At 42.0% G+C, this 23,841-nt stretch overlaps 2 protein-coding genes and 1 long non-coding RNA gene across 13 annotated transcripts in view; 1 reads left to right on the top strand and 2 right to left on the bottom strand.

Annotated features, from left to right (window-relative positions):
• Positions 1-19: 19 nt before the first annotated feature.
• On the bottom strand, positions 20-4,767 carry LOC131139582 (PWWP domain-containing DNA repair factor 3A-like). 3 transcript variants are annotated; one of them, XM_058089319.1, is made up of 14 exons: positions 4,601-4,767; positions 4,200-4,281; positions 3,857-4,119; positions 3,367-3,604; positions 3,151-3,261; positions 2,999-3,069; positions 2,044-2,120; positions 1,887-1,947; positions 1,724-1,799; positions 1,603-1,653; positions 1,221-1,462; positions 528-749; positions 367-455; positions 20-291 (listed from the first exon to the last, which is right to left on the bottom strand). In XM_058089319.1, exons 2-14 carry the CDS (start codon positions 4,204-4,206, stop codon positions 207-209), a joined length of 1,593 nt encoding a protein of 530 aa, XP_057945302.1. In that variant the 5' UTR covers positions 4,207-4,281; positions 4,601-4,767; the 3' UTR covers positions 20-206. The 3 variants fall into 3 exon arrangements, with proteins under 3 accessions (XP_057945302.1, XP_057945300.1, XP_057945301.1); XM_058089317.1 differs by having other exon boundaries at positions 3,151-3,282; XM_058089318.1 differs by having other exon boundaries at positions 3,151-3,282; positions 4,624-4,710.
• A 1,055-nt stretch (positions 4,768-5,822) lies between these two features.
• kif26ba (kinesin family member 26Ba) overlaps positions 5,823-23,841 on the top strand; it is a 68,153-nt gene continuing 50,134 nt past the window's right edge. The window contains exons 1-2 of the mRNA XM_058089312.1: positions 5,823-6,224; positions 7,953-8,345. Of these exons, the coding sequence (XP_057945295.1) occupies positions 6,165-6,224; positions 7,953-8,345 (453 nt within the window). The 5' untranslated portion in view covers positions 5,823-6,164. The remainder of the gene's footprint in view (positions 6,225-7,952; positions 8,346-23,841) is intronic.
• The window catches only part of LOC131139585 (uncharacterized), a 63,241-nt gene continuing 47,312 nt past the window's right edge, over positions 7,913-23,841 (bottom strand). For all 9 annotated transcript variants that reach the window (XR_009132268.1, XR_009132267.1, XR_009132271.1 and 6 more), the window contains 4 exons: positions 22,616-22,690; positions 18,317-18,421; positions 16,659-16,753; positions 7,913-8,241 (listed from right to left, as the gene is read on the bottom strand). This is a non-coding gene — a long non-coding RNA (uncharacterized LOC131139585). The remainder of the gene's footprint in view (positions 8,242-16,658; positions 16,754-18,316; positions 18,422-22,615; positions 22,691-23,841) is intronic.

A 23,841-nucleotide genomic window follows, 5' to 3' on the forward strand; every position in this document is an offset into this window, starting at 1 on the left:
CAGAAATATAGAGCTGAAGTATTGTGTACACAAAAAGCATTTTTTATTATGCATTGATGAATTAACATAATACACAGCGGTGATTACTTTATAAGGTACTGTATGTGAAGTTGTGATTTCATGTTTGATGTCTTCACATGAATCAAAGCATTAAAAAGTCCATGATTTATTATGTCAAGATTTATCCTCAGTCCAATAAAGTCCACTCAGTCATCTGGTGGAATGGAAAATGTCCTTTGGGATTTTAGAGAAATGAGATGCTCAATCATCAAGTTGAACTCCTGTGTTTCCCTACAATAAAGAACAGAAATTGATTGTAGTCAGTACTATAGTATGCACTTTTTTCCTTTTAAGTCGATTAACTACCTGTGACTTATACAGCGTCCTTTTAGGTACTTTTCTTCTGCCTTTTCTATGGAGACATTGTCCACACCAGCGATCGCATAAGTGATGGCCTGAAATGAAACAATACAATAAAATGGATTTCCATCAACATAAGATGAGAGCTGATGAATCCATCAACTTACTTCAGGAAGAAGCACATCCAGGACAAAGGGGACACGCTCCATGAATTTGACCTCATCTTGGTAAGGTACCGTGGCCACAGCTGTCCCGTACAGTTCGTTCAGGTAACTGTACACCTGGTCTAACTGCTGTTCATCTTCAAGGTAAATGTTCACCACACGTCGCCGATGAGAGGTCTGAAAGTAGCGGAGCCACCTGGACGGCGCCTGCCCTCGAATGACAGCCTGGGAAAGCAAACTTGTTACGACCTCCGCCAAGCATGGATTACCGACCAAAAAAGGAGTATACCCCTCCTTGAATATATCTTCACAATGCTATTCAAATGAAGCTTTGATATACTGTATTAATTTTACAGTTTGTATAGCAGTATAGATTTGTGGTGCACTGAAAATGAGTCAACACAACTTTTATTGTCTAAATAGCTGGCATCATATGTGAGTACAGTTCAGTGTCAATATTTAGTGTGAGCACGTTACCGACCACTCTTGGGCATGGGATTCACCAAAACGGTTAGTGGAACCTAATGTGTATTGAGTCATTTTCAGTAGATAGTCAATTCAAAGTGCTATATGTGTCATTCCTATAGAAGATATAATAAAATGATTGCTGAAATGTACGGAGCGTACCGACTTTGTGAGATATTGTAGATTTGCTAACAACTGTATTACATTACATCAGTCTCAAATCAAGCATACCAGCAGCCGATCCTCAACCATTCGCTGCTTGACGATGAAATGCACAAGCTTCTCATTGGCGCGATTGTGTGCAGCATGGGTGCGGTCAGGCAGCAGCCTCTTGGCACACTTGCTGGCCTCCTCTTCCTCCTGACCACTCACACCATTAACGCCATCCTCACTCTGATCCCCCCACTGACTGTTTGTCATTGGATCGCTGCTGATGGATGTGGATTGCGGGTACTTCCTCCTCACCGGGTAGCCTGGATGAGGATGACTTGTCAGAAATACAGCTGAAGTAACGCACCGTATAATAGCTGTATCATATTTTTGTAAAGTCACCATTTGTATTATGGCCTGATGTACAGTAACTGTGTATTTCCTGGTGTCATGGTAAACTTACTCATGTCATGTGCGTAGTACTCGAGGAAGGAGCCAGAAAATGAACCACAAGCTGCAAAGAGAAAATGTTCTTAACGCCGCTGATAAAGCTAAATGTGGTACATTTTTAGTGAAATACTTACCAATGCGTATTATGTAGTCTGTTATTAGCTCCAATGACCACTCAAGCGCACCCACATACTTTTCTTGGTATTTACTCTAGGACAAAGTGAGCACAATAAATGCTGTACAACCGTATGAATGCAAATAAATAATGTGTGTTATTTATTATCATTTTGTTCTTACCATATTCTCATTCGCTCCTTCACAGTCAAAAGGCTTCAGAGATTTCAGGCTGACAGTAAACCTTAAATAACACACATCCAAGCATCCTTGGCATTTCAAAAACAACGCAGGGAATGAATATTGGGCATTAGCGTAAGAAACAAAGACAACTTCTTACCCCCTCTTTTTTTGAATCGACAGCTCATCTATGTAGAGTATGGTGGCTTTTTTCGTCTTGTGGTTTACTCGTTTGACCTGCAAAACCAGAAATTATAATTAAAAAAAAAAAGATAGACAGGAATTTGATCTTTTTCTACAACAACCCACTTCGGGAGAATATTCCCCCTTCCAGTCAGCATCCCGGACAAACATGTAGCCACACATTTTCCTGATTAACAGTGGTTGTCTGAAAAGATGCCGGAAAAAACAACTATGTTCATTTTTAGCTGCTCCTGCTTTAAAGTGAACTGAAAATGAAAATCCATCCAAATATTGTGAGAGCACCATGGATGGATATATTAGCCGTTTAAGTGGAATGTACATCTTTGTTGTCTATTCAATTGTCATATTTGGAGTAATTGCTAGCACATATATGGAATTTTCCATGTAAATTAGACATGCTTTTGTTTGTATGTTCAATTTTGCAGTGCTTCTGAAATGGAACTTAACTGGAGTATTTACAGTAAACCCGTTATCTGTAGTTACCTTAGACACTTTTTGTTAAAATCATTTTGAGTTCATGGATAAAAACCTGTTCCTGTAATGTTGATTAAACTTGTGCTAGCTACAAATTCCCCCACTGAGGGACGAATAAAGGCATATCTTAATCTAGGCATATCTTAATCTTAGCTATTTTTGCACTACCACTTCAAACAGCACTGTCTTTATTAGATATATGAGATTTTAGTTGAAAATGTACGCACTTTGGGTTGCCGCTTGTCATTGAAGTGTGATGGTGGATCCTGCAGCCAAACTAGATGGAGTACCACCGTTCTAAATTAACCCAATCAAATCCTATGACCGCTTCATGTTATTTAATAATGACAACTACACATCACAAACTAGTTGAGATTGAATAAACAATGTTGTGTGCCTCCTAAGAGGAAATACAGTAGGCAAATGATTTTACTCACCAATGCAGGCCATGTAGGAAAATGCCTATACTTGCACCACACAAACACTCCCTCTTTGATAGATGACGCCTCTGATAGACAAAATGGATGACACTCATTTACAATACAAACTCTGACATCCACTAATAGTCAATTGTGAAAATCAGTCTCACTTTTTGGCGTCTGCATCAAGAAGCTCGGCAGCTCCTCTTCATCGCCGGTCTCCTCCTGGAATGAAAGTTGAGGCAATTCCTCCTTGTGATCGCTCGGCTCAATAGACAGATCTGACGACAGCAAAGGTTCATCTTGTGGGAAGTGTGTAGAAAACACCAGAAAAGATCAAATTGACATTAAAAAGAGCTTAATGTGAAAGTCTAAAAGTGTATTACCTTGCTTTAAGTCAAATCTTGGACCTGAGGGTTCAGGCAACTGACATGCGGTGTCATCCATTTGTAAATTCATTGTATCTTTTTTCTGTTTTCTGGAACACTGGCGTTTGGCTGCAGGATAAGTGCTTTGTGTGTTTGTGATTGGTCTTTTTTTAAGTTGTCTGGGCTGTGCAGTCTCTGCAATTCTCTTCCTGCTGCGAGACCTCAACGTATAGCAATGTGATCCTACCGCTGAGATCTGTATGGGGTGTGGGACAAAGTAAACACAGAAAGCTCAGTAGCAATCCAAGTAGACATTGTGACAAGACAAAACAAGAAAGGCTACATAGTAAAAAAGGGCAACATTGTTTATTAATTAGCTGGATTAATGCTGACTGACCAGTTTCCTCCGTACCGGCATTACAACATTGGTTCTGTGTCGGCTGTGTTGTGCAATATATTGACCATCAACAATGAAAAAATGACTGCTAATAGAAAAATGGTGACATACCATGCCCTTGACATCCTTTGCATCTGAGCTCATGTCGGATGGCTGCACCCTGGATAAACTTTGCAAAGGGGTAGCTGTGTGGAAGGCCTCTTGTGTTTTTCTTGGTGGTCCCCTGCGTCTTTGCAGGGTGCATGGCAAAGAACACACTGTTGTGGAGGTGTCATCAGTGTGAACATCACTTTTCACTGGACGTATAGTTGTGGAGTTCCTTGTCTGTCTTGATGTCTTTTTAAGCTGCCTTTTAATGGTTTGCATTCGTTTCCCTGAGAGATCACAACATGGTTGGTTGAGTTTCATGGAAATTACGTGTCTAGAGTATAATGACAGAAGATGACAGCTTTACCTTTCATTTTTGTGAATAACTGACTTGAGGCTAACAGGGGTCAACTGACATCCACATCTACTGTTTGGCTAATTCCGTTTACCTGCAGATACAGATAGACAAACTGGATCGCTTTCAGGGAAGACGTAAACAAATACAGATTTCGATCCCACCAAACTGCGTGGGCAACACCCGTGCATTTATTTCACACGGACCGACCCAAGGATTTCGTCCATAGATGTGGTCGTCAAGTGTATTTTCACTACCAAACAAACATGTACGTCACATCATCTGTGACGCCAACAGGGTCTGTTACAAACACTCGCAATGTAAATGCATCAGCAATAGCCAAACAGCCTCACTATATCGGTGGCAAAACACGTAGTAACCGCAAATCATGCAAAATATAAACGGCAACTCACTACTAAAATGTGCGATGACGAACCATAGTCAGCTTGTAAGCCGGACTTCAATGCTATAACAATGTCCGATTTCAGTTGCAACTACGATTGTGACTCAAAAGCGGAAGTGTGCAAATATTTACAACTTCGCACTCGAGTAATGTGCGCTATGGCCTTATATTTTCAGCAAGGACACTAGACTTGAAAGGACCGCGCATTGACCGTAAATGCATGGAGCAGAATGTAGTACACCAATGGAGCAGACAGTTCGCCATGATGGTGATCAATGGAGGTGGGGAGAGGGCGCTAAGTGCATTACCATGTACAATGTACAAATCAAACTATTTACTCCCCAAAAACAAATTAGCTTTAAGCTATATTGTGTGGGAGTCCCACACAATATACACTTTAAGTCTTGGCCACTGTCGAGCAATTAATGGCTGAGCAGTGTGCCGAGAATATATTTACAATGCAACGTTTCTGGATTCTGCTCACCATCATGGCGGCATAGGTATACTACGATAGTGAATAGTTAATGTGTTTCTTAAAGTCTAGTGTCCTTGGTATTGGGTATCACTTGTTCGCTGTTTGCACAACGTTCGACAGTGGCATACAAGTGTCTACTTGCTCTATTGCCCCCTAGCGGTTTAGAAAAACTATAGTTAGACCACACACCCACTTATTAAATGCTCAACGTATTTATTTACTGATTATGTAATGTTGTTTTAATTTATTTAATATTCGTTTTCTTTTTCGGCACGTTCACAAATGAACGAATTACTGGATAATAAAAAAGTCACATTAGTAATTTTATATGTTAATAATTATTTGGCTGTATATGTATTTATATTTTGCCAAAAAAAACTCCTTAGTTGTATACGATTTGTACATTGTTCTAAATGTAATTTCAACATTTTATTTCAAAGAAGCTGCTGGGCTGGACACAGTAACATTCTATCAACTGAAGAGGGCAGTGTTAAACCGTTACAAATATAGTATAAGCTCTGAAATGACGGGATGCAGGCTCAAACCCATTCATCTCACGTGCCAAATCTACTAGCTTTCAATTTTGATTTCATTTTTAAATCAAACGTAATCATACGTCAATATGCAACATTATATTCACATACAAAATGACAGTGAACGCACCATCTGGTTAAAGAAATAACATAACACCACCATACATACAGGCTATTCATTTTTAAGTATTCACCAGCAAAACTCACTTTCGTGGAATGTGTTTGAACCGTGGACAGGGAGGACCACTGTGACCACGCCCCCACGGTGATGTGGACCCCGCCCCCATCCAGATGTGCTGCCCACCGGCGTCTAGCCAGTGATCGTCCGCGGTCTGCAGAGCGTGGAGCTCCGAAGAGTCACTCAACAGGAGGCTGGAGAGAGACACCAATGACAGGATCTACTCGTTTCTACAAAAATAATAATCGTCCATCAGGGGTGCTTTGCATGTACCTGGCCAACTTGATCCATAAATTATGGCGAAGCAATTGAAATCATCTTTTTGGATGTGAAGAAGCAGCAGCCAAAGAGCTTCCTCCTCATCTTCTTTCCTGTGCTCACCTCCAACATGACTTCACTGTCTGGGTCCAAGGAGAGATCTGTGGCCGGACGGGGCAGGAAATACACGGTAAGAGGCAGTCACATCTCACTTTATTGATTATTGCTTGATTGATCCAGTTCATTTTCTACTTGCAATGTATCTTCATACACATTTTTTAGAAATGGAAAAGTACATACAGTGCATTTTCATTTTATCATAGGGGTTACAGCTATTATCATTCAGATAATAATAATTGAATATGCAAAATAATTGGAAACAAATATTGGAAATATTACTTGATTTGCAGCGCTCTCCTGGGAAGAATTACTACACAATCTTGTAGTGTGTCTATTAGGGATTTGGGATTGGGGGGGTTCGTTCTGTCCAATTGTCCAAACTGGCTTGGTAAAATGAAGGATTAAGGGGAAAGGGGCCAACCCCAGATTAAGTTTTGGCAGTAGACGGTTAGCCTATTGCATTTTATAGCCGTGGAAATTGTACAAATTATATCAATATTTGTGCTACAATTGCACCGGTAATGTAGAATGTCCCCCAAAGGACAGGGACAGAAACAGACAACAATTGTGTCAGTTTATTGTAATGACTGTTTTTACAGTGCTGCACGGTGTGCAAGTGGTTAGCACGTGGACCATACAGTCAGGAGATTGGGAGGTTCGAATCTCCGTTTGGACTGTTTCTCTGGGTACTCCAACATTCCAAAACATTATCCATAGGTATGAATGTGAGTGTGAATGGTTGTTTGTCTATACGTACCCAGTGATTGTACGTTGCCTCTCGCCCTACGTCAGCTGGGATAGGCTCCAGCATACCCCCTGCAACCCTAACATGGATTAATATATTTTTTTTACAGTTGCACCACAAGTATTTTCACCAAACCAGTCACTAGATGACTTTTTAAATGATGCTGTAAAAGTAATATGGCTCCATTAATGCAGTTTATTTGCACCAAATGTGAGAAAAAACTGTTCTGGGTTTTCATTTTCATGAAGAAAAAAAATCCCTTTCTCAGTTTTGTACAAAGCAGGAGCTATAAGTTTGATCGTGCTGTTTTTCTTCCGTTAACCTAGCATGGTGTCGCTGTTAAAATGTGACTGTATTGTTAGCAGTGTAACTCATATAGCTATGCTAGTATTGCTAATGTTTGGGTCCTCCAGTGTACAGTGTGTATATAAAAAGTGGAGAAAGTGCTTAGTGGCTTGCAAACACAGCTGATCTGCATTAAAGCTACAGACACACAAAATTGCCAGTAGGGTTGACATAAAGTATTTTAAATCATCAAGGCTAAGGATTATGGCCAACATTTAACATTGTATTAGTTTAAACTCTGATTTATGCTTATGAGGAACAATGTTATTGTACATATATCACACAAGTGGTTCAACTATATCTCTTTCCTTTGAGAATATTCCAATATCATCATTCCCAACTCTCTTCTGCTACTTATTATAGCCTCTAACGAAAGATTTCAGAAGCCGCTTTGCCACCACATCAATGGCTTGACTGGATTTACCCCAACTCTTTGTGGCCTGTTTGATGTTCCCATGAGAATGAGGACTAGACTGAGTTAAGGACTAATATTAACCCACATCAACAAGCAGGGTCTGGTGTGTTCACTGAAATTTCAGGGTAAAATTTTGGGTGTTAATAACAGCGCCACCATGTGAAGTATTTGTCAGCACGGACAACACAGCAGGGATTGGTAAATGTTCACCCTGTAACACCATGGGGGGGGGTGGGGGGGGGGGGGGTCCACACCACTTTATGTTAAAGTCTTCTCTTTTAAATGTCCCACAGATGCCCGACACATCCCCCACTAAATCCGCCTCCTTTTTCCCGGACACTTGGTACCGTAAGACATATGAGGAAACCACCCGGTCCAACTCTCGTCCCGCCCCAGAGGGTGCTGGCTCCATGCCCAGCTCCACGGGCACCCCATCCCCTGGCTCAGGGATCTCATCACCAGGCTCCCTCTCTGGATCACCGGGGAACATTTCACCAGGGATTGGCACGGGTTCTCCCGGGTCTCTCGGCGGCTCTCCAGGTTTTGGGACGGGCTCCCCGGCCTCAGGCAGCGGAAGTTCCCCTGGGAGTGAAAGAGGGATTTGGTGTGAGAACTGCAACACGAGGCTGACGGAGCTGAAAAGACAAGCGTTAAAGCTCCTAATCCCGGGACCTTACTCCAGCAAGGTATGAATGCTGTCCAGCACCCTAAAAATAACTTGCTTATTCATTAACTGTCAAATTTGCTTATTTATTCATTTGGTTACCCATGAAAAATTAGATTGGCCATCAATGTCTTGCCTTAGGTGTCGCACTGTAATCTGGTTTATTGTTGTCATAAATCATAAGGATGCGCTTAATTTGTCCAACGCTCACTGACCATCTGTCCTGTTCGGAGGAGAATTTACTTTTGGATTATTCATTCATTCATTCATTTTCTACCGCTTTTCCTCACGAGGGTCGCGGGGGGTGCTGGAGCCTATCCCAGCTGTCTTCAGGTGACAGGAGGGGTACACCCTGGACTGGTCGCCAGCCAATCACAGGGCACATATAGACAAACAACCATTCACACTCACATTCATACCTATGGACAATTTGGAGTCATCAATTAACCTAGCATGTTTTTGGAATGTGGGAGGAAACCGGAGTACCCGGAGAAAACCCACGCATGCACGGGGAGAACATGCAAACTCCACACAGAGATGGCCGAGGGTGGAATTGAACCCTGGTCTCCTAGCTGTGCTAGCTGTCCGCCCTTTTGGATTATTATTATTATTGTTACTAAGAGGAGGGTGTATCCATCACAAACACGGACATGAGGATTTTTTTTTTCTGCAGAAATGTCCCCATTTTACCTCATTGATCACATCACCTCCTATAAATCGATTAGCTCCCTTTATTGTATATTGCTTTCTCTTCTTGTGGGAATTAACATGACGGACAACTTCAAGACGCAGAGCACTTAGAGCTAATATTAATTCTCATGGATTTGCTGCCTTTTTCAATTTTCTTTGACAGGTGATTTATTTTTTTTCCCTTTCTTCCCATCCGTGCAATCAATTTGAAATCCATGGGTGTAGTGACTCTCAATAGGCACATCATGAAGGCTGGGAGCGGATTGATGATAGAGGTTGAATCATACACTGCGGACATTGATCACCTGGCCTGTTGACTTTTCTCACATTTTGTCAACAAGCAAAATGAGCCCAAATGAACAAATTTGGTGTGTAAGTGAATCAAATTGAATGGTTACAATGTTTACAAAATTACTACTTGTGTTTCTTGCTTGGTTATTTTGATTGATTATAAGGAATATTATCAACCAAATGTATGTATTTATTTTTTTTCCAATAGAGTGTGAGAGTCTCTGTCAGAATATTATAACCTTGTTTCCATACAACAGAACACAAGTGTGATACAAAACAGAATAATGCTGCCCGGAGGCGTAATCTACAGTATCTCACAGGAAGTGAGCTAATATAGTGTAAAGTGTACAGATAATATAGTATAACTTAGCACATATAGAATTACCATCCACTGAAATTATTCCCACATTACTGTTTACAAAGCTAGCAACACAAGTTAGTGAGATAATGACATAATGTCATAGTCTGGGGCTGCATGAATGCTGCCGGCACTGGGAAGCTGTGGTTAATTAGAGGAAACATTAATTCCAACATGTCCCGTGACACCGTGAAGCACAGCATCATCCCCTCCACTGGAAAATTGGGCCACATTGGCATTTATCCAACACGATAATGAGCCCAAACACACCTCTAAGATGACAAGTGGCCAAGGAAGCGTGGAACAACCTCTGCAGCTACCAACCAACCAGCCAGATATCCACATTAGTTATGTGTCACTGCATACCACAGTGTGTAAAATCCATTTATTACACATGGTGCTCGTGCAGTGCACCTACAATGATTCCAGTGGCATCATTTTTGCCTCTAGGTCTGCTGTGGCTGTTTTGTTTAAGTCAGGGTCACACGTCAGGGTTTTAGCTAATTGGCAACATTAGGCATTTTTTATGCACCATTATGAGCCCTATAAAGGAAAGAAATGGGCAGACAGCGAGGAAGTAAGAGTCAGTAAATAAGAGGTAGAGGTGAAAACAATGTGGGGTCTTGTTAAGACATCGTGAACATGATAGTCGGAAACCGGAACAACATGACCACTAATTGGAATGATATTTGTAATTACATTACAATCTCTTCCTCGTTGTGGTCGTTGTAATTGGTGTAGGATCTTTATAGGGGCATCATTAGATTCATTGCACACTTTATTAGGTACACCAACGGTGTAATATTGGACATGCTGTGTGTCCATGGAGGTGGAGAGAACCACAGTGCTCACTGGCCTGTAAAAAAAAACATGTAATGACTGCATCGCCACTGTCGATGTTGTGCCAAGAGTAAGTAAACACGGCGCCCCCACGTCCGGCTTCCGAGCTCCACGGCACCAGCAGTGCCTCTGACAATGTCTGCGTCTGACAATGAGTGCTCCTCCTCGGGCAGGCGAGGTGGACGCAGCGCCCTCGGGTCCTGCTTCTTCTGAGCTCCACGGCACAATCGGTGCTTCCGGCAAAGTGTGTCCGACAATGAGTGCTCCTCCTGGGGCGAGGTTGGAGGAGCACCAGGGGTGCCTATTCTTGTAGTTCATACACGGTAAGTCAGGGGTCTCCAGTCAGTAGCTCCGAAACACTTTTCAATTAGCTGTCTGAAGACTTTTTTCATTTATTGTCAACTCCTATACCCACTATAGCGAAGCCACGAAGGTGGGTTTTATTGGTAGCTAGGAAGCACTTTGAGTGTGTGACCAATCACAGTGTAGTGGGCGTGAAAACTGACCATTTTGGCGGGAAGCACAAATCCAAGGGAATACAGCTGGAATAGGTGCATATTCTGGAGGAGCTAGTAAGTTTTCTGTGTGGGTTATTGTGTGTAGCTGCTCTATACGAGTCCACAACTCAATACAAAGTTCATAAAATGAGCATAATAGGTTCCGTTTAAGTACAGTATGAGGCTCTCCCTCTCTTGGAAAAAAGGCTTGCATGGCAGTATAATATCAAAGCTAAAGGGGCGACCATGTGCCCTTCTGTGTTTGTGTGGCTTTGAGCCTTTTTTCTTAAATGGAATTGAACGTTGAAGGTGTTACGGGTCAGTGAAAAGCAGGATTCACACTCTAAAATGCCAGTTCAGCAGTGCAGTGTCAAGGTAGGGTGTATGCGTTTGTACTGTCGGCCTGAGACTTGGTTTTATTCCCACTGGACACTAACACATACATGACTCCCCGTTGTCAGAATAACACAACCCCCCTTGTAGGCCTGTCTCTAATTCACACCTAGATGTATCATGCTTGACACACACACACACACACACACACACACACACACACACACACACACACAGGGCTGCTAATAGTATGCTAATGATGACCTTCAACAGTCTACCGCTGAATATTTTGCATTTGGGATGTCTGCTGTATATGTGTTTATGTGTGTATATGTGTGTGTGTGTGTGTATGAGCAGTTGTGCTTGTTAGGTTGAATATATCATTTGTGTTGCAGTTTGTCAGCAGGTGTGGACGTGGGTGGGATGATTGTGGTACACGTATTGTGGTAAAAGTAAGGAAAGACTCCAGTGTCACCGTATGCACAATTCCATCCATTCATCCATCCATCCATCCATCCTTTTTCTATGCCACTTATCCTCACTCGGGTCGCGGGTATGCTGGAGCCTACAAAGTAAAATCCAACCTGAATTGGAAATAAAATAAACATAATCTATTCTGTACAATTTAGCAATGCAACTCTGTGAATGACAGGCGACAACAACTGGTGCAGCGGAGTTAAATGTTGCTTGCTAACCCCGTATTATGGCGACGCGAACGCCATAATACCACATCCAGTCACCAAATGAAAGTAATTAAAGGTCTTTTAAGGTGGACTGGCTGTCCATCAGAAGGAATGGCTGTCCTCTGGAACAGAAGAACAAGAGTTAAATCTGGGTTGAATCTGTTTTTTTTTTTTCAAATGAGAAAAGGCTGCTCTGAAAAGCATGGTGCAAAACCAAAGTAGCAAGGCAGTTTTCTGAGTGAAAAGCATGGACTGAATGTGTAGCATTATCGTACCATTATTTATTTACTTACTGTATACAGGAAGTGTATTTCTGCCTGAATGATGCCGAAGGGGAACGTGGCAGCAGGCTGCTGCACAACAGGAAGAAGATAAAAGTATACATAATTACCTCAATAAATGGCAAACAAAAAATAAATGGAAATTGGATGAAACAGTTCTACGACTTGTTTTGTCTGAAGTGGACAAGAAAAGAAAGCTACATTGTGAAATATTTCTCGCTGACTTTTGGACCCTTTTCATACACAAAATAACACAGAATGGAAGTTACATTACCTTTAATTTTTTTAGGTTTTGGACAGGTGTGATACTACAAATGGGCATATTTCTTATGTGTAATTTTGGAGGGAACATTGGTGACAGCATGACTCCAGGACAGATTAACAGACAATTCTTCTCTAATCTTTTTGCTTATTTTTCTCTAAGGGAAATGTGTTATTAAATATGAACAAATACAAGGTTGACCAGTGCTTGACTTTAGTGTTTTAACAGTAGTAGCATTTGTCTTAGCAATACAATGTTCGGCACCAGACGACATTACGAGGGGAGGGATTAAATTGAACACTGTGTGTTTTCACTTTCAGATGCATCAAAATGCACAACACTTGTGACCACAGGACTCTGGAACACATCTGGCGGCACAGCTGTGCTCACTTAGGACTCACGTCCATGCTTCTCTCTCTACTGGTGTGTGTCTGTCTGCTGCATGTGTGTGTAATCACTCCTCATATCCACACCCCAGTCATAAAAACTCATCTGTGTGTGTGGTGGATGGAGTTCAGCTCAGGAAACTGGGTCGCTCTGTGTGTGTTGTACAAGGACAGTGTCTGTTGGAGGTCTTGTAAAAAGTCAAAATAACCTCTTGTTTATATAGATTGGAACATACTAGTGCTGTATACGCTTCTACTTTTGGACACAAACACAGAAACATGATATTCACTACCCTGTCAGTTACTGAGCGTGATGTCCGCTTCCATTACGTAATTGTAGTGACTTGGAATATTTGGATACTTGCAGGTGTGTGGGGTTTTAACACTCAATAGCACAGTACTGGTGGAGATGAGCATAATAACCAGTATTGTGGAATTGGCAAAATGTCATGCACTACTTGGCTGTAGTTTGGTATCAGAAAAACGTCAACTATGGGTATATCTTAGTATGAAATATGACAGTTGCTTTCAACTCAACAAGAGGAAGAGTGAGTATGGCGAGTAGCTTGTCCTCAATACCTGCTGAATACGATCCTGCCTCTCTTACAGCTATGATACAGCTTCAAAGGGCAGACAACCATTCACACTCACATTCATACCTATGGACAATTTGGAGTCACCAATTAACCTAGCATGTCTTTGGAATGTGGGAGGAAACCGGAGTACCCAGAGAAAACCCACACATGCACGGGGAGAACGTGCAAACTCCACACAGAGATGGCCGAGGGTGGAATTGAACCACTCGATTTTGCAAGATTAAAAAAAATAAGATTTCTTGTTCAGAAAAAAATGTACCATTGGCAGTGCGTCTTTATGATAATAAAGTACACAATGAAAGAAAATGAACTTGATAAGTATACTGTCATGTGCACGCGTTAGCAGTTAGCTGACTGGAGGTGTTAATTGCAGCATTAATGGCAGTTAGGTGGAGTTTTGGTGTTGTTATTGTTAAATCCAGCATTAAATCTAAATGAATAGCTTGTATGACTCGTTCCCCAGTAATTGATTGTTTACCCAGAGGGTGTACACAATGATGTGCAGTGAGGTGCATGGGTTGTGAGGTACTGACTCTTTTGGATGTTTTTTTTATGTTAATACAGGTTGCTCATAAAGACGGTATTAAGAAAAAGAAGAAAATAGTTATTTGTATATGGAGTGCATGCAGCCTTTTCTTCTCTACGAAAATGCCTGATACTGATACTAATCACGATCAACTCCAGGTGAGTTTGGGTATATAATCCTCCATCTCGACTATCAAATTCGTTCATTCATTCAGCATAATGAAATTATATAAAAATATGTTGAATGCTGTTTACTTTTTGCCAGCTAGAGCCGCCGTCCTTCTCCATGGAAGGACCAAAGTGCCTTCCAAGGATGCGGCGATACTGCAAGTGCCTCCCTTACAATATTTCTATGTATTTTATTGTCTGATTAGCAAGAATAATTATGTTAAACTTACATTAAAAAATATCACATGAGCTGTAGAAAGTCGTGTTGTATAAGAAATGATTCTACAACATTATATTATTGACAACATGTGGCGAAGGTCTGACTTACCTGCCCCCCCCGACTGCACTACACTCCATCTCATTAGTTAGTAGAGGTTGAATTGTCCTTGAAGCCATTAACGTCTAACTCAACTATATCATTTTAACAACGAGTCAATCATGAGCAAATGTGACCTTGAGATGAATGTAAAACATGGGTTTGTCTTGACTCGATGAGTACTTATCAAACACAAGAGGGGTCAAACCACTTGCAGTTCAATCAGCCGAACCAGTCCCAGCATTAAAGAGCCAACGCCCCCATCAATTATCTATCATCACGCTGTTTATCACATAAAACAACACCGGTAGCTGCAGTATGCATGCTCAGCTCTCAGTTGTAACAATGCGCTTTTCCATGCATGCAGGTAGCGAGCTACTCTGTAATAGCCAAATCCCTAAAGACTACAGAGGCTGGCCTCCTGTAATGACGGCAGCTGGTGTTGCCACGGCAGCGACATGTGACAGATGTGAGCCGCATACATATCTCCATCAGCATTAATGGGCTGCTTGTGGTGCTCTTGTTGGTGAGAGACCGGGCAGACATATATCTAATGCACGTGACGAGAAATTGAGTGGGATCATGCCCTCTTCATGCCTTGCAGGTGCGCTACAGTAAAATGTGAGGCGAGTGGATGGAGAGGGATACTGATATGAAGTAAAGAGGTTCTCATTGGCTTTACACACACAAATATTACCATTAACATTGCAGCTGATTGATTGATTGGTATTAATGGTAGCATACACGACTGAGTTGGATGCCTTAGTCACCTTTCATTCATTCATTCATTTTCTGCTGCTTTTCCTCACGAGGTTCGCGGGGGGTGCTGGAGCCTATCCCAGCTGTCTTCCGGCGAGAGGCGGGGTACACCCTGGCCGGCCAATCACAGGGCACATATAGACAAACAACCATTCACACTCACATTCATACCTATGGACAATTTGGAGTCGCCAATTAACCTAGCATGTTAATTGGACTGGTCCTAGCATGGTCCACATTAACCTAGCATGTTTTTGGAATGTGGGAGGAAACCGGAGTACCCGGAGAAAACCCACGCATGCACGGGGAGAACATGCAAACTCCACACAGAGATGGCCGACAGTGGAATTGAACTCAGGTCTCCTAGCTGTGAGGCCTGCATGCTAAACACATTTTCCGCCATGCAGCCAGCTAACAAGCACATTCATTCTTTAATTCATTTTCTACCGCTTTTCCTCACGAGGGTCGCGGGAGGGTGCTGGAGCCTATCCCAGCTGTCTTCGGGCGAGACACCAGCTAATCACAGGGCACATATAGACAAACAACCATTCACACTCACATTCATACCTATGGACAATTTGGAGTCGCCAATTAACCTAGCATGTTTTTGGAATGTGGGAGGAAACCGGAGTACCCGGAGAAAACCCACGCATGCACGGGGAGAACATGCAAACTCCACACAGAGATGGCCGAGGGTGGAATTGAACCCTGGTCTCCTAGCTGTGAGGTCAGCGCGCTAACCACTCGACGACCGTGCCGCCCGCCTTAGTCACCTGTGTTAAGGAAATATACATACAGTTCTAACTAAAACATTTTATAGAGATGCAATTTTAAGCTTAGATTAAAAAAAAACAACCCTAGTTTAACACAATTTTTAGTCACTTGTATCCCTAGAGTAAACGTTGAAAGGATGAGTAATTCAGTGTGTGTTCTTTGGTCATGTTGTTATTTTCACCCCATTTAATACAGAAAGTCTTCTAATGGAATAGCCTCGTAAAGCGCACCAAAAAAAAAGCATTGAGCTGCAAGGGACCCCGGTGGTTTAGTGTCCTCAATTCCAGATAAAGACCTCGTCGCCATTCTTATTTTGTCTGTCAATTCCCTTCCAATGAAGAAACTAATGGAGCAGTACATTATAAAGCAGCAGGCCAATTATGCAATGAAAATTCCAATCAAACCATTTTACATTTATAACAATTCTGCTCTCCCAAAGTGAAAGACCACGGTAATATTAGATTTATATGAAAATGCACCCCAGTGGTTTTATTCACAGTGTGTGTGTGTGTGTGTGTGTATGATTAGAACACACTGCTGTACACTGAAGGGTGGTAGTTACGGCAGTTAAAGCACCTGATGCCTTGAAGTCCACTGCTACCATGGCAACTGCCTCTCCATCATTCAGCAGTCAGTCTCCTGGCCCCCTTATGTCCACATTTTCACACAACCTGCAAGTGTGAAACATGAATTGAGATGTTTTCGATATTCCATCTGTGCATGGTTTTTTTTCATCAGTCTGTCTCCTTTTTTGGGGCCGCTGTTCGTTTTGTAGTTTGCGTTTAAGTTAAAGATTTCAGTTTCCAGAGCCAATACGAGAAGTTGAGGCAGTCCAAGCGTAGTGTTCCTCTAGCATCAGGTGCCAGACTCTGCACCCCTGACACTGTGAAGTCTAACTCGTTGATTGGTTTATTTGAAGACCTGTTAACCACACTTCAAACATGAGCCATGTGGTATAAGCTACGCATACACACGGTCTCGGGTTGTCATGAGTCCGGATGAGAACTATTTTAGTGTTTTGCACAAGATGTCATAGGGAGGCGTGGGAGACAGGGATGATGGATGTGTGTGTTTCTTCATCATTAGAATTTTCAACTTTTAAGTCCAAATGGACTTAAGTGGACTGTGTAAAGGGCGGACAGCAGAATAAGAGCAAAGGATTTCAGAAGTTGTTTCCAGACCACCACTATGAGAGTCTTCTCTGCAGTTGTGGATTTATTGACTGTTCTATGGGGGTGTGGGGGGTGTTTCAGATTTATTTATATCAGTCTAGAGTAGCAGAGTAGCAGTATAAAGTTTACATTACCGTAACTCAGTAAATCTGGTTCTAATAAAGAAATGGTTGATCTCCATGTTGATCCTTTGTTGTGCCAAGACACTCATCAACCACATTCATGAGATCCGATACAAGAGTTGGATCCAAAATGATGCATTTACTATACTGAGAACAATGCTACAGTTTGAGAATTATTTTAATAATATAGCATTGTTCCGCTGGTTGTTTGCCTATATTTGCCCTGTGATTGGCTGGCGACCAGTCCAGGGTGTACCCCGCTTCTCGTCTGAAGACAGCTGGGATAGGCTCCAGCACCCTTGTGGGGCCCTTGTGAGGATAAGCGGTAGAAAATGAATGAATGAATATTGTTCCCTCTATGCATCTAAATGGCCACATTCATTCATTTTCTACCGCTTATCCTCACAAGGGTCGTGGGTATGCTGGAACCTATCCCAGATGTCTTCATGCAAGAAGCGGGGTACACCCTGGACTGGTCGCCAGCCAATCACAGGGCACATATAGACAAACAACCATTCACACTCACATTCATACCTATGAACAATTTGGAGTCGCCAAATAACCTAGCATGTTTTTGGAATGTGGGAGGAAACCGGAGTAAACCCACACAGAGAAATTGAACCCGGGTCCCCTAGCTGCATGGCCTGCGCGCTAACCACTCGAACACCATACAGCCAGTTGGCCACACACTAGATACAATATACTACTCAGTAAATAATAATGGAATCAAGTATATTTAATATTATACACCCTCGCTATCTAGACAACAAACCTGCAAAAATCTGGAAGCCTTGTTTAGGGGGCAAAATGTTAAAAACATGCAATGCATTCAGTGCACTGCAAACCACATAGAAACACACGGTAAAATGAATATTTCAATCAGAATTAAGTAATATTATCTTCTTCAAGGCATAATCATGTTCATATTGTGCACTTCTACCTGATGCAATGTCTTTGTATGTTTATCTTGCATCTGTGCACTCCAACTTCACATCCATCCTCACACCGTTCCTCCTCCCTGCTTATCAGCAGCGTGAAGTCAAGGCTACAAAAGAGAGAAAGTGCAGAAAAGATAAAGCTCAGCAGGAGAAAAGTGTATGTGTGTGCAGGGGGGGAATTAAATTGGCTATTTCGTCCACGCATGCGCTTCAATCAGAAAACTGAGTAGCCTCTAGCAGTTCAACTTTTCAATTACCTCGAGCAGATGGAGCGCCACTCAATTTAAAGACTCCAAATAGTTGTTGTCTACTGTTATCTGTTATTGACCGTACGTCAGAGATAGAGTTATGTTTCCCTATCTACGCCTCTAGCGCCCTCTTCCTCCTCACCCGACATTGTACTCAACATCCCGATCAAAATCACGACAATACCTGACTGACTGGAGCTTCCTGAGCTGCCGGGGTCGAGTCGCTAATGCACATGTCAAACTCGGCGCCTACAGGCTAAATATGGCCTGACACACAATTGGATGTGGGCTGTAAAGACTTGGCACGGCATCTTGAGTTGGGAAAACTTACAAATGTTTATGCTTAAAGGATACTGCTTTGTCTCCTTTACAGATAAACATTTAATAATACATTTTTATTTATATAGGGCTTTTCAAAATACTCAAAGACACTTTACAGAAGAATGGAGTTGAATAAAGCAAGTAAACAGAGTAGAAGACACACCAAAATACAACATTCATTTGTTAATACAAAGTTAAAACATGTTTAATTTAGGTTAATGTAAGTTTAATTTAAATGCAAACTTATCAACTCAAGATGCATTGTGGGACTTTGCAAGAGATGCAATGGTTTTGATCCAAACCACCAAGATAAATCAACAGCTTCCAGGAATGAATTCTCATTCATTCAAACCTCATTTGAATTTTTGTATAATATATATATATATATATATATATATATATATATATATATATATATATATATATATAAATAAAACTAGCTTGCTCTTATATTTCTATACTAATCCATTCAATCGTAGTTATTTAGTAATATGTTGCTAAAATTAGTAACTGTACTGTATATGTGTTTTACATTAATAACCAGGTCACAGATATATATAATAAACATACTATGAAATATTAGATTAATTACATATATCCATCCATTTTCTATGCCGTTTATCCTCAGTAGGGTTGCGAGGGAATGCTGGAGCCTATCCCAGCTGACTTTAAGCAAGAGGCGCGGTACACCCTGGACTGGTCACCAGCCAATCACAGGGCACATATAGACAAACAACCATTCACACTCACATTCATACCTATGGACAATTTGGAGTCGCCAATTAACCTAGCATGTTTTTGGAATGTGGGAGGAAACCGGAGTACCCGGAGAAAACCCACGCATGCACGGGGAGAACATGGAAACTCCACACAGAGACGCCCAAGCGGAGAATCGAACCCAAGTCTTTACGATCTCTTGACTGTGTGGCCAACATGCCAACCACACCTCCACCATCTGAAACCTTATATTGTATTTTAGTTCATTTAGCAATTTTTATGTTTGAAAATGATTAATTTAGGCAAAAATATGTAAACTACTGTATATTGTATATGTTGTTCTTAAGACCACATACTACCTGAGACTGAATCAACAGTACCTGTCGTAACTGCTTGCAATTATTTAAGCATCAATTCCATATAGTCACAACCAAAGTCTTAACGATCAGTTAATCAGTTACCAATATGTCCACCCATAATTCTCGAGCTGTTATTTGCGTATGCCTGGCTGAGAGTATCACAGGGAGGAGCAACACGAACAGTGGTGCACTGTGGTATAGCTCCAAGGAGGTCCCGCACATATGAATGGATGCTACTGTGGGAGTGTGACGCCTGAAGGCAGTGGCTGGGACCTTTTGGTGGGCATATTAGTTTAAACAGGCTTTTAAGTTAGTCCACGCTCAGAGGCAGGATGTTTGTTTAATGTTTTTTCTACCGGACTAATCCATTTTCCACATACTTTTCATTAAAATTGCTTTAAGCATAGCCACTCAATGCTTAATGTGTTCTGGTAATGTTTGGGGCACGGTACAAGACTATAAAAGCATCAACTGACCCATTGGAAGCTTGCTATTTGTGTGCAGAACAACTGCAAACAACAGAATGTCTGGGCAAATAAATTAATACAGTTGTATTCCTCCCTCTATTTTGTGTTTTTTCCAAAAATAATTAATAAATGGTAGACTATGAGATAGTAAAACCAAGCCGACATGCCATGGTTGAGATCAAGCGGGAAAAAAAAATTGTCCTCTCATTCTGTGTGGAAGTGGTAAGCTTTGGCTTCTTTGTCCTTCTTCCCCGCACCGTTTGAAAAACTTTCTTAAGTTTAGAATAAGTACAATGTATATTGGAGGGGCTAACTAGTTAGCTCTGCAGCTGATACCGTAGCCTTCACAATGTGATGTAACCGGGTCTACAGAGCGCTAATCATGTTAAAGCTTGTATTTAGAAAGTCAAATAAATGTTCTATGCTCTATTTTCTATTTTGTTTATTAATACTGAATCCCACCTTGAATGGTTGTTTGTCTATATGTGCCCTGTGATTGGCTGCCGACCAGTCCAGGGTGTACCCTGCCTCTCGCTCGAAGACAGCTGGGATAGGCTCCAGCACCCCCGCGACCCTTGTGAGGATAAGCAGTAGAAAATAAATGAATGAATGAATCCAACTTTGTAGAAATTCATTCATCAGGGTCAGGTTGAGAACCAATTAACCCTCGGTAAATGACTGTAGTCCCATATTGACCTGAATATAACACAACACCTCTTTTTCATGTTCAGGTTTTTCAAGTTTTTCATGTTTTCAATATCAATGAAATAATAACTGGTAGAAGGTATTTTTAAAAATCCTCTATTTCTTAGCTGTCAGGAAGATCTTTAGCCTCTCTCACTAACCTTGGGTGGAAGGATACCACAAGGAGCAACATCTCTGTAGGAGAAAGAGAAAGGAAGAAAGTAGAGGAGGTAGTGCAGCTGTGTGTTCAGGTGTGGGACGTGGCAAGATAGATTACCTGATCCGACAAACAATTCATCATTGTCAGAGAGAGGTAAGGAAAGAGAAAGAAAGAGAGAGAGCAGAGGGAAACAAGGAGGGTGTGTGGTGCAAGAATGGGGGGCTCAAGGGGAATATGTAAATAAAAAGATGGAGGGCAATAATTGGCGCTAAACTGCAGTAATAAAACAATAGAAGTAGTGTTTAAGTAGAAAGTTTTCCCTTTGGGTCTACCGCATGCAGTGGTGAAACATTTAGCAGACCCAGTTGTGTAACTCTGACACTACTGAAGCACCGCACACAAAGTCTCACAATACGGCAAAATGCAGCTTGAGCTCTGACAACCACATTCATTCATTTTCTACTGCTTATCCTCACGGGGGTGCTGGAGCCTATCCCAGTTGTCTTTGGGCGAGAGGCAGGGTACACCCTGGACTGGTCCTAGCATGGTCCACATTAACCTAGCATGTTTTTGGAATGTGGGAGGAAATCGGAGTACGAGATGGCACAGAGTGGAATTGAACTCAGGTCTCCTAGCTGTGAGGCCTGTGTGCTAAACACATTTTCCACCATGCAGCCCTCTAACAAGCACATTCATTCATTCATTTTCTACCGCTTTTCCTCACGAGGGTCGCGGGGGTGCTGGAGCCTATCCCAGCTGTTTTCGGGGGATAGGCGGGGTAAACCACAGGGCACATATAGACAAACGACCATTCACACTCACATTCATACCTATGGACAATTTGGAGTCGCCAATTAACCTAGCATTTTTTTGGAATGTGGGAGGAAACCGGAGTACCCGGAGAAAACCCACACATGCACAGGGAGAACATGCAAACTCCACACAGAGATGGCCAAGGGTGGAATTGAACCCTTGTCTCCTGGCTGTGAGGTCTGCGCGCTAACCACTCGACTGCTTCCGGCCTTTTTTAAAGTGCAATTCAGCATTTTATGTTAAACAGCGTATGAATGTGCATTGTGTTCTACATCCTTGTGGTGTATTAGAGCACTCTATTGGTGCTCTGTTGTATATTCTGTATGTATTCTTTATTGACTGTGTAAATAAAATGTACTTTAAATTTGAACCCTCTGAACCCTGGACTGGTTGCCAGCCAATCACAAGGCACATATAGACAAACAACCATTCACACTCACATTCATACCTATGGACAATTTGGAGTCGCCAATTAACCTAGCATGTTTTTGGAATGTGGGAGGAAACCGGAGTAATCCGACACATCACTTACCTTATAGCTTATTAGAGAGGCCTCACACACTGTTTGGGATCATTTATGGTCATCGTGACTGTTGGTGGTCAAAGCCTACAGATGGGAATGAAGAGAGAGTTAATTAAAGTCAGGCACCGCTACGAAGAGATGATGTGATCTTCCTTCATGGCGCATCTGTTTTCAGTATTTTGCACTGACTGAGACAGAGGTCATCCCACTACAAACACTCACTGGTCATGCCATCCTATATTTGCACAAGCATGTGAATGTGCTCAACCCAGTTTTGTGGTAGGCACTTCACCCAGGTTAATCCCTAATATAGTTTCATTATGGCTGTCAATCATTGCGTGAATGCAGCCTCTGCAGGGCCGAGCCCGTCATCAGCCATCTTCAGAGGTGCTTCAAAAGGCTCTCTGAAGACCATCCAGTCGACCCTGCTTTTTGCCCACAGCCATTTAAAGACAAGTCAACCATCTTTGATGACGCATCAAAACCAGAAATGGAGCTTGCAGTGCTGTTGGACCGAGGAAGGACGTGCATGCATTACGAATGACCAGACAGCCCTCATAATTCAAGAGCTGGCAAAGGTGCGGGTGGTGCGTGTGTGTTTTTGAGGACGTTGATGCATTGTAGAAAACACTTCCAGTGATTTATAGGCCGAGTCTGGATCCACATCACACATTTTGCAGTCTGTCAGATGTCCGCCATGCTGCCTTCTGAAGGTTTTGGTCTTGTTATAACGAGCAAACTGTAATTAGCTTCACACTGCTCTTTAGTTAAGTTGATGTTTGAAGGCAAGTTGAGATGACCAAAATAATCAAATAGGAGCAACATGTGGTCTGCAAAAATCCAAAATGCGAACATGGCAACGCTAACACAGCAACCATCTGAAGTGAAAGAGAATGCAGCGGGTTATTTACATTCCCCTGCAGCTAGTTAGCTTTGCATGCTAATTAATTTTCCCATTGCTATGGCAACTCAAACATGACTGCAGCTTTCTTGTTGTAATATCGAGATGCTGTGTGTAGATGCGACACCGGACCCAGGGGAATCTGGACCAGTGGCTTGGGTTAGAGGCTAGGGAGCACCGTGGAGTCCATAAAACCAAAGCTAGCGTCTTCTCATGATGGAGCTCGTTATTAATGAGCAGTGAGTATAAATTAGTAGATCTGTTCTTATTTTTGAAGAGGAATAGAAGGGGTTGGAAACATATTTCATGAAGTAAATGTAGATCAGTTCTTATT

Source organism: Doryrhamphus excisus, chromosome 12 (assembly GCF_030265055.1).
Source record: "Doryrhamphus excisus isolate RoL2022-K1 chromosome 12, RoL_Dexc_1.0, whole genome shotgun sequence".
NCBI lineage: Eukaryota > Metazoa > Chordata > Actinopteri > Syngnathiformes > Syngnathidae > Doryrhamphus > Doryrhamphus excisus.

Bases quoted from the DNA above. Each gene is read 5' to 3' on its own strand.
- LOC131139582 (XM_058089317.1), bottom strand. The intron at 3,070-3,150 runs GTGAGACTGATT...TTTGTCTATCAG, and splicing joins CTTGATGCAGACGCCAAAAA to AGGCGTCATCTATCAAAGAG. The intron at 292-366 runs GTAGTTAATCGA...TCTTTATTGTAG, and splicing joins GGACGCTGTATAAGTCACAG to GGAAACACAGGAGTTCAACT.